The sequence below is a fragment of the Saccopteryx bilineata genome, chromosome 1 (assembly GCF_036850765.1).
Source record: "Saccopteryx bilineata isolate mSacBil1 chromosome 1, mSacBil1_pri_phased_curated, whole genome shotgun sequence".
Taxonomy (NCBI): domain Eukaryota; kingdom Metazoa; phylum Chordata; class Mammalia; order Chiroptera; family Emballonuridae; genus Saccopteryx; species Saccopteryx bilineata.
This window is the reverse complement of record NC_089490.1, coordinates 275,501,550-275,512,293: the sequence shown is the minus strand read 5'-3', so window position 1 is coordinate 275,512,293 and position 10,744 is coordinate 275,501,550. Positions and strand designations below refer to the sequence as shown.

At 45.9% G+C, this 10,744-nt stretch overlaps 1 protein-coding gene across 1 annotated transcript; it reads left to right on the top strand.

The window, feature by feature from the left end:
• Positions 1 to 346: 346 nt before the first annotated feature.
• Positions 347 to 7,433, top strand: MED10 (mediator complex subunit 10). The gene is made up of 4 exons (XM_066253606.1): positions 347 to 543; positions 1,697 to 1,780; positions 4,712 to 4,814; positions 6,890 to 7,433. Exons 1-4 carry the CDS (start codon positions 422 to 424, stop codon positions 6,986 to 6,988), a joined length of 408 nt encoding a protein of 135 aa, XP_066109703.1. The 5' UTR covers positions 347 to 421; the 3' UTR covers positions 6,989 to 7,433.
• Positions 7,434 to 10,744: the final 3,311 nt, after the last annotated feature.

Below are 10,744 nucleotides of genomic sequence, written 5' to 3'. Positions count from 1 at the left end.
TTTCCTTTTTTTCCTGGTGGTACCTCTTCTAACTTCAAGTAACTGTCAAGTCTTCTTTTCCTGATTTTTATGGATGTGAACAGAGGCTCAGGGACAAAGTAACTTGTTCAGGGCCAGTGGAGGCAAAACGAGGTCTAGCTCTAGCGGGTCTTCACCACTGGTCCGTTGGGGAGCCCAGATAGCTGCCTGCTCCGCTCACCTGTACTGCTTAGGGCTGCTGGGGCGGGCCCAATCTAAAGCCCGCCCCAGGCCCCGCCCCCGAGGCGCTCCAGGATCCTGAATTCGCCCCCGACTGCCAGCCCCTCCCACCACCCGGCTACTTCTCCGCCCCCCTAGAGGAAACGGAAGTGGTAGCGGGTGCGGGCGGAAGCAGGAAGCGGCAGAGTAGAGGGACGCCCGTAGCGGTGTTGAGTGTTGTGCCATGGCGGAGAAGTTCGACCACCTGGAGGAGCATCTGGAGAAGTTCGTGGAGAACATCAGGCAGCTCGGCATCATCGTCAGCGACTTCCAGCCCAGCAGTCAGGCCGGGCTCAACCAAAAACTGTAAGTGGCGACTAGAGTCCGGCGTTTCTCCGGGGCCGGCGGGGCAGCGTCCGCTCGGGGAGCCGGATGGGAATCGGGATGGGGCTGGGGAACCGGGATCGGAAAGCGGAATCGGGGCGTGAGGGCCGGGCGGAGAGCCACATCCTTTGGGCCTCTCCTGGGCCTGGCCCCTCCCGGACTCCTCTCGCTCCAGGCTGTGCGTCCAGGGCGGGCTAGCCGCTGCCGCCTGTTACGGACCCTCCTCCTTCCCGCTTTGCCTTGCTGGGACCTTTTCTTGAGGGCCCATTTGGAGAAGTTTTCATGGCAGACAAAATGGATTCTGTTTGGGGCCACATCCAGGGAGTCATTCTTTATGATCTAAGCCTCTCTCTGCGCACTTGTAACTCCCTCTCAGCGTTTCCTCCTGAACAGTGAGGAATTCAGAGCCTGTCTGTGCCCAGAGTGGAGGCGAGACTCGTGGGAGTGCACTAAAGTGGGCTCGGGAGGACGAGGGCTGCAGATTCCACCTGCTGCATAGGCCAGAGTATGGAGGAATTGGGGGAAGGAACGGTGAGAAAGGCCGCAGACCGTTTATTAACTATACTTTTTGGCCGCTGCGTTTTGCGGCCATGGTGCTCAAGCCCTGGGATGGACAAAGGCAAACACACGAATTGAACACTCTGGAGAAGGGCTCACGTAGGCATATAAACATATAAGTGCAACTCTGCCTTATGTACCCAGTGCTGTGAGTCTAGCCAGGTGATCTAGGAAGACTCCTTAAGGGAGCTGAAATTCAACCTGGCAGTGATGACTTTCTTACCCCAGACTTTGAGGAGGGTTTCTTAAGCTGGAGTCCACTGCTCCATGTGTTTTCTGAAACCCACACACAACATCATATGTACATCAAGGTAATTGTTTTTGAGAGAAGGTTCCTATTTTTCATCAGATTCTCATGGGGGTTAGTTCCTCTCCCTGGTATTGGCAATTTCTAGTTTAGAAAGGAAATCAACAAAGATCGGAGTGTATTCTGTAATTCCAGACCCTTTCTCGTAATTCTGTAGGTAACCAAAAAGTTATGAGCTGTGTGTAAACCCCTATATGTGGAAGGAGAACTTTTTTATTTGGCCAGGTGGATGGAGTTAACCACATGTGCCAATTTTGCTTTTCCCCCCAGGAATTTTATTGTGACTGGCTTACAGGATATTGATAAGTGCCGACAGCAACTTCATGACATTACAGTACCTTTAGAAGTCTTTGAGTAAGTACAATTTCGGATATTCATTCAACATTCAAGTATAATTCTCGTTTAGTTGTGGTATAATGACTGCTTCTGTGGTGGCTGTTTTAGTGCCTGCTCTGTGGCAGGCACAACCTACATGCAGGGGAATATGCCAGTGAAGAAAAGCAGACAAAAGCACCTGCCCTCAGGAAATTTTATGTTCCGATGAGATTAACAATTAAAAAAAAACTCAATGTTTGTATTGTTGTAAAAGAGTTCCTTGTGAATAGAGGTGTATGAAATATGAAAAACACCATAGATTCTTAAAGTTTTGTTTAGATAGAAGGATAGCTATATAACTGCCTTTTTATCTTAAAAAATAGAAAAAAGAGGTAGAAAATTTTGAGTGGGTTATATATATATTTTTAAATTTTATTTATTCATTTTAGAGAGGAGAGAGAGAGACAGAGAGGGAGAGAGAGGAGAGAGAGACAGAGAGAGAAGGTGGGGAGGAGCTGGAAGCATCAACTCCCATTTATGCCTTGATCAGGCAAGCCCAGGGTTTCGAACCGGCGACCTCAGCATTTCCAGGTCAACGCTTTATCCACTGCGCCACCACAGGTCAGGTGGGTTATATTTTAAATTAAAAATAAGTGACAGCCAGAAACAACCTGAAAAGGAATCTGGTCTGGTGTCTCCCGTACTGCCCTGGGACTACTGGTTCTGGGAGGTGATCATATATGCTCTGTTGAAAAAAAAAAGTTCTTAGGCCAAGTAAGTTTGGGAAGGCTATTCAAGATTTTCTACAGGAAACTTATGTGTGCCTACCATAGTCGTGACCCAGAGAATTCATTCAGGAAATAAATGTCTTAGGTTTTTTTTTGTTTTTTTTTAATCCAGATTTTATCACACTGGTTGGTTGTCACACCCCTAATTTTATAAGTGAAGGAACTGATAAGTAACTACAGTGGGCTATTTACTAGTCAGTGTCAGAGTTAGGACTAAAATCCTGGACTTGTTCCTCAACCAGGGCCGTTTTGTCTATGACCAACAGCCTCTCCCTCCTGGAGTTGGCTCTAATCCGCAAAAGCACGCTAGTACTTTTTGCAGCAAAACTGCAAATGTAAACCACCAATAATTTCCTTGAGCAATAAAGGACTAGCTATTGTATTTTACATCCCCAAAAATCAAGAGATAAAAAGTCCAAGTAGGCTGCAGTTTTCACAGGCTCAGCTCCATCCTTGCCTGTTGGCCGTGGTGTCATGTTTTCCCTGCGTGTTCTCAGCTGGCCCCAGTGAGTTCTCCGGCTTCAGGGGGAAGTGGAGGTCACGTGTATGTGTTACAGCTCTGGACTCCTGGGTGATGATGCTGGCTGTGGAGGACAGGAAGGTGGAGGCTTCTTTCCTTTTTTCATCAGTGCTCTTCTGGTTATGAATGTGCGAGATGGGTATATTGACAGATGCCAGTAACTACTTGAATCTTCGATGTGGGGCAAATCAGAGTAGGGTGATGGGTAGAGATCGCTGAAGGACAGCGGGGAGTTCTCATCCCCAGCAGGTGGGCAGAGAGACAGAGGAGACTCACTTGGGGTGTTGGGAATGAGGTAGCTTTTGGGCTCTAATAAGCAGCGCTGTAAACTGTCAGTCATTTTTGCATGAGGTGGGAGAAGTTTTCAGGCCCATGGTGGCCTGCTTAGCACACACTTTGAGACTGTGTCGGTAACAGATAAAGGTGTTAGCCTGGTCCCTTCTGTCCAGCCCATCCTTACCTCACAGGGTGGGTGTGTTGGCAGAATGGGGTTCATTCCTTAGGCCCTAGCAGAAGAACCTAATCCAAATAATATTGCTGATGAATGGTTGTTTAGGACACTTGAACCTGTAGGGGTTTTTTTCCTCCAGAAATGGACGGAGTTTGTTTAGAATTAACCATAATTCTACTTCCTTCATTCCATCATTTCAAAAACATTGCAATATAATGGAATTTCTAGAACTCATGATTTATTTTTTGCCATCGTAATTAATGGCCAATTTTCATGTTATTAACAGTAATTTAACAGTGCCTTTCATCTGAACTGATACATATTTTTTTAACTGAAGCATTCAAGTGCATAAATTGAACTTTGTGTGGTGGTCGTTTCTTTGTAATGAATAATTCAGTTTAGCTGAGTGATATGAAGCTCTTCAAGGTACAGAAATAGACAGGTGGCTTACAGCTGGTAAAATGTGCATATTCATCTAGGCAGTACGCTGATGAAATCTTTGGGATAATGAAGACATTTTGGGAACGTGTTAAAAATTTGAAGAAGCAGTTTTATATTGTTTAGAAATAATTACAGAGAAACTTTCTCTTTGCTACATCCAAGTTACATAGGGTATTTAGTACTATGCTGTGCCTCCCACCCCTGAAAGCAGTTGAACCTTTGGAAAATGATTTTGGGGAGAGCAGGGCTGGCTGTCCTGCTTGCAGCTCTCCTCCTTTCTCCCTCCAGTGGCCTGAGGCCCCTCCACACAGGGCTCCCAAGGGGATGGGGGCCCTGGAGTATAGGCTGCATCCTGGAGGGCTCTCCCTAGCTCCGCCATGCTGCTGGGTCTGAAGCCCTGGCCCACTCTTAGTTCTCTTGTCAAGAGCTTCCTAACCTCACAAGTTGTTATGAGGATCGTAGGCCCTGGCCATGAAGCCTTTGGGGAGCAAGGAGGCTGCAAATGTGTGTGATGTGGCCATGGAGCTTGCTGGGTTTATAAGTGATCATGCCTTGATTTTATATGTCATTCATGGTATTACAAATAGTACGGGATCACCTCATGTGTCCTTGTATAAATGAAGGAATCCTGATTTACTTGGTTCCTGGATGTAGTTTCTTCTGAACAGGGCCACATGCGTGAAGTTATGTATAGCTAGTTTTTTTTTTCGATGAGAAAAAAGAATAGAGATCAGCCAGGAGAGTGTTAATTAGATGTTTCCTGTTTCCAGATACATAGATCAAGGCCGAAATCCGCAACTCTACACCAAAGAGTGCCTGGAGAGGGCTCTAGCGAAAAACGAACAAGTTAAAGGCAAGATCGACACAATGAAGGTAAGGCTCCTCCTGTAAACAAATTAATGTCAGAACAGAAAGGAATCCTTAGAAAGTAAATTTGGCTAGAAAGTAGACTTTCTTTTTCATGCTTGCTAAAACATCAGCTGTTTTATAACACAGTTGAGATTTCTGAATTGGGCAACAGGTAGTAAACAGAGCTAAATACCAGGGATGCCTTCTGTTGGGCCTTTTCCTGTATTTGTGGTTCTTTGGTTTGGAGGAGTCTGGAGTCTTCCTTCCCTTTTCCTTTGCTGGTGGTGGTCTCCGGCTTTGAACTCCAGGCCCCTTTGTGCTGTATCCCCTGTCACACAGGTCTCCACAGAGAACTGGCTCTGTTTCTTTGCTGTAATGAGGTCTAGAAAACTGTACATCTACATGATTTATGTTGTTTTTCCTTAAATTCAGTTAAATTAGATCCCAGTTGGAGCATGTGTGGTTTGATTTTTCCTCTAATTGGATGGTGCCATCCCTTTTCTGGTCTCCCGTTTCTGTTGGCCTCATACAACGAGCCCTCCTGCCTCTTTACCCCCGTTCCTCGTTCGGCCCAGCCAGGCTGGTCTTGTTTCTGTTTCTGGAATTCATTAACACCTCTCCTAGGAAGGAGGATTTGATTCTCCTGTGTGGTCTTTTTTGTCTGGAGCTCCTGTGTGCTCTCTTTGCAAACTGGCTTTCCTTTGGGGTCATTGTGTGTCACCTGCTCAGAGAGGCCTTGGGGACGAGCCTTTCCCAAACCCTTTTCCTGAGAGTCTGAGCAGAATTCCTCCTTTTCTTTTTTCCTAGTCTGTCATGCAGCTTACACTCCAGGATCTCGAGGCATGAGTGCTCCGTTCCTGCTGATGCCTGCACCCACAGGTGTACACAGTTTGTGTCTGATGTGTGACCTCTTAGGTCATAAGGTGTGAAGAGTCAGCAGAGAGACGCTCTCAGGGTGACAGTGATGGGCGTCACATGTTGCCCTGAGGAGGCAGGGCTTCCCAGTGTCCCCCCAGGTAATCTGTGCGGAAGGTAGGCGGCATGCCTGGGAGGTGGCATTTGCTGTGACTGTTAGTGTATCTTCATTTCTCTATTGTCAGTTTGGGACTGAATTGTTGATGAACTTGGCATCACCCTCGGGACATAATATAGCTTCATTCAGTAGATTCAGTAGTAAGCTGTGACTGTTGGGACTGTTTTGTGAGTGAGTCACATTGTTCAGCAGAAATCTCTCTGTGAACAGGATTGTGGTTTATGTGTGTTCTCTCAGTCCTGTCCTTCTTCTGTGCGACTCTGGGGCCTGTGGGATGCAGAGGTTTCCTGCTGGTACTACTACATGGGGACTCTGTGATTGATCTTCAGTCACTTGGTTTCATTCTCTCCAAGACCTGTGAAAGTCTCTGTGCAGTTCCGTGGCCTGCCTTTACTTAGTGGGTGGGTATTATGTTGTTGAAGTGCAGTCTCCTTTGAGAATGTATTCTTAACTGTGTAAGCATTATATCTTTATTTATATCCACAGTGTTTCTTCCTAGTGTAGCTTTTAAGAAAAGATTTTGAGATGCTGATAGATACTTAGCTGCCTTTAAGGGTGGCATCAAACAAATCTTATACTGGCTAGTAGGGTCAGGGAGCCATGGCATTCAGCATAGACAGGTTTCCAGGTGCTTCCAAAGCTTTGATCGAGCTGTTTGCACACAGAGTGCTGTATGCTTCCAGTTATTAATTGCTGAAGTAATATTATTTGAAGATTCCTGTTACGTGTGTTATGTGCAAAAATCATTTTCACCTGTGTGACTGGCTTCCCATTCGAGAGCCTTTTTTACTTTGGAACAGGAGGGAAGAAGTGGTATTTGAATGTGTATTCCTCTTTCAGGTAGTTCTTAATGTACCTGTAATGTAGTTGCAAATGTTACTTTCCGCTAGTTCTTCAAATACTATGTCCATGGGCCATCGATGAGCAGGTGGCATGGGGCCATGGGTTTGCGGTGAGGCAGGGAGTCTTTTCCTTTGGAGGGAGGGCTTGGGGGTGGGTGTGGTCTTTAACTTGGGTGATGGGTCACAAACAGAGATATTATGATAGTGTTCATTTTTCTCCTTAGAAATTTAAAAGCCTGTTGATTCAAGAACTTTCTAAAGTATTTCCAGAAGACATGGCTAAATACCGAAGCATCCGCGGGGAGGACCACCCCCCTTCCTAACTTGCTCCACCCTCTGTCTGAAGATCCTCCTAGTCCTGTGTGCATCGAGGTGACTTTCAGGCAGCCTGTGACTGAGAGGCCTGGGGGTGGCAGGGCCTCGAGGGCTTTGGGAGTTGTGCTGCTGGATCCTTGTTCCTGATGGCTGGTGGGCTCCCAGCTGTGTGTGCCGCTTTTGATCCAGGCAGCGTCGTCTTGGAAATATTAAATGTGGTAGGTAAAGTAAAAGGTTTTGAGAATTCTACCTAATTCTTTTCTGTTTGTGTACTTTTCTGTCCCATTTTATGGTGTCAAAGAAAGCCAAAAAAAAATTGGTTTAATATGAGAAGTACTTGGTTTTGTATTTTCTATTTTCAAGTGTAGTGCATAAAGAATGTATTCAATGTAACTGTTTACATGGATTTCAATTAGACATAAGCATATATAATAAAGTCTTTAAGTACTTATATGACTTATTCCATGTAATTATTTTATAACATTTTTATAGTACAGTGCGTCTTGTAAATACTCAAGTATTCCCCAAAATGTGAGTAATATTCATAAAATTGGTTCTTCAGGCATTTAGGCAGGAAAAGCTAAAGCAAAATGCAAAATTCTGATTTCTCCACAGCCTGCTTCATAGAGAGCATAGTAAATACCGAAGAAGGCAGATTTAGGGACACTATTGCAGAACACCCTGTGGACTGCTTACTGATCGCAGGTGGTTTTGTTCACCGCAGTGTCTGACTCCGTGGGTCCCCGTGGGCCCCCGTGGGCCTTGGGGCCTGCCAGTCTTATAAACTCTCCTTACTTTTGCATCTGTGGGCTGCACTGTGAGGCATATCTCTGTGCATCGTCCCTCAGGGTGACTTGAGGGTCATCTGTATCAGAATGACTGGACTTGTTTATTTGAAAGGTGGGCCCAGTTCGGTCCTGCTGAGTTAGAGGCTTTAAGGATGTGGCCTGGGAACCTGTGTTGCTGATTTGCTTCCCAAGTGATTCTGGGCCCGCTTAGATCCCAGTACACCGTGAGGACTTTGGTGTGCACAGCAGTGTCAGTGGTCTGTGTCATGTGAAACCGTAGGAATGGTTTAGTGAAGTGTGAGGGTCAGAGTCCAGCTTTCAGTGTTTTCACTGGCCCCTCTAGAATGGGGGAACTTGTGCATAGCCACTGCTTCTCAAAGGGTCTTGCTGGGAGTCCCGCAGTACCCCTTAGGAAGTTGCTACTTTGTTAGTAGTTCTGTTTTCTCCAGAGTAACACTAGAAGAGGTCTCCCATTTGGAGACATGGTTTCTTCCCGATAAGGGGACTCCCCTGCCCATTAGGTCCTAGAGCCAGCGGTTTTCCAGCCTCTAACCCAGTGGTCGTCAATCTGGTCCCTACTGCCCACTAGTGAGCATTCCAGCTTTCATGGTCGGCTGTGGCAGAGCAACCAAGGTATAAATAAAAAGATAGATTTAACTGTAGTAAGTTGTTTTATAAAGATTTATTCTGCCAAACTTAGCGAAAATCTGACATAAAGTACTTGGTAAGTAATTATTATTATTATATGCTTTAACTTGCTGTAACTCTGCTTTATAAATTTTATAAAATAAAGTGACTTCCCTACTTTATAAATCACCATTACTGTGGAACCAGTGGGCGGTTAGAAAATTTTGCTACTAACAGAGATACAAAAGTGGGCGGTAGGTGTAAAAAGGTTGACTACCCCTGCTCTAACCTCCCTATTAGCTGCTCCGCAGGGGATTTGGGGGCCTGGCTTGCTAAGCCCTACCCAGACACCATTCCCATAGTCAGTTCATTTGGTCCTCACCATACCCCTGAGCTGCAGGAACTGTTGTTTGCATGTTATTAATCCAAAACTGGGCACAGAGGCTAAATTGCATGCCTACTTGCACAGCTGATGTGTAGTAGAGCTACATGTTCAGTGCTGGCTGACCTCATCCAGGGTTCGTGTTCTCAGCCATGGCACTGTGTTGCCTTAGTAGACATCATTCTGCAGTTGTAGCAGTAGCCCAATTGCTCCAGATCGTGGCACTTAAAACGTTGTGCCATGGCTCCAGGTTTTGGTTTCTTGCTCCCCAGCCTTCTTGGAATGTTCATTTCCATCCTCTGTAGTGCTTGGTGGGGCCAATGGTGTCCCTCGTTCCTCTCTGGTTCTGTACTTACAATGCATAGCTGGCAAAGGGAAGCTGTTGGTTCCGCATGGTGGGCCTAGGAGTTACAGGTGGCCTTGGCTATTTAATACAGATACCTAACCTTCAGAAGAGCGGGGTTGCCATCAGTTGGTGGAGATGCTTATGTATGGCCAATGATAATGCAAAGCCTGCCAGCATTGTGAGTATGCTGACCTTGGCCCGGCAGTGCAGATGTAGCTACAACAGGTCACGCTGGAACAATCATGGTCCCTTTTTCACTACAGGTTCAGGCCGTATGGGTTCACGGCCCTGGAACTCTTAAACACCACCTCCACAGTGGAATCCCAGGAATGAGTAGGAATTGGCAGCTCATGATGCCATGACACTATGCTATGTTCTCCCTAAGTTCATGGGTTGGTCTCTGTTTTGCACTGTACCTGGCAAGTCACTTGTAAATCTTTCGGTTCAGAACTGACATGGTATTGTGAGAGTTCAGAGCAGCATTGAACGGTCCACAGACCGCCTTCTTGCAAACAAGAATAAAGGTGTGATGCTGATTGTAACTGCCACTGTCTCCCAGACATCTCCACCCGAAGGTCTAGGACCACACCTCAGAGCTGATGTGCCCACCTTACTTAACTCACTGTCCCTTCCCTTGGATTTCTGACCCGTCCTCAAGGGTTTTTTTTTTTTTTTTTTTTTTTTTTTTTTTACAGAGACAGAGAGAGAGTCAGAGAGAGGGATAGACAGGGACAGACAGATGGGAACGGAGAGATGAGAAGCATCAATCATTAGTTTTTTGTTGCGCATTGCAACTCCTTAGTTGTTCATTGATTGCTTTCTCATATGTGCCTTGACCGTGAGCCTTCAGCAGACTGAGTAACCCCTTGCTCGAGCCAGTGACCTTGGGTCCAAGCTGGTGAGCTTTGCTCTAACCAGATGAGCCTGCGCTCAAGCTGGTGACCTTGGGGTCTCGAACCTGGGTCCTTGGCTTCCTAGTCCGACGCTCTATCCACTGTGCCACCGCCTGGTCAGGCTCAAGGGCATTATTTCAGTTAAAACAATAATTTTTGGAGTTTTCCTGTTGAAGTAGTCATTTTGATGGGCTGCTGGTTTTTAGGTCCTTTCTACCCATTATCTTCAAATGTGTTGTCAATTCTCCTTTCAGTTGTGAACTTTTCTTCCACCCCCTTTTGCCAAACACAGATCAGTTAACCAGCCAACTAGTTAGCCCAGTGGTTTTCTGTACACCTACATCTCTATACCTCTGCCATGGGGTGAGTCCTGGTACAAACATGGGGCCTGAGCTTTAAATCACTGTATGAGGCTGTGAGCTGCCTCCGTGGTGGAGAAAATTGAAAAATAAATATTAAGCCCCATCAATAGAAACATACAGCCAAGAAGAGCACCATATTGCTGCCCTAATTGTTAATATTGTGCTATTTTTACCTAGACTTTTTTTTTTGCCCATAAGCACATGAATAATTAGATGTAGAATTATTCCTATTCATATAAGTTGGTAACCTTTTTAAAAAATTATTTTAATTCATTTTTTAGAGAAGAGAGAGAGAAAAGGGGGGAGGAGCAGGAAACATCAACCCCCATATGTGCCTTGACCAGGCAAGCCCAGGGTTTTGAACAG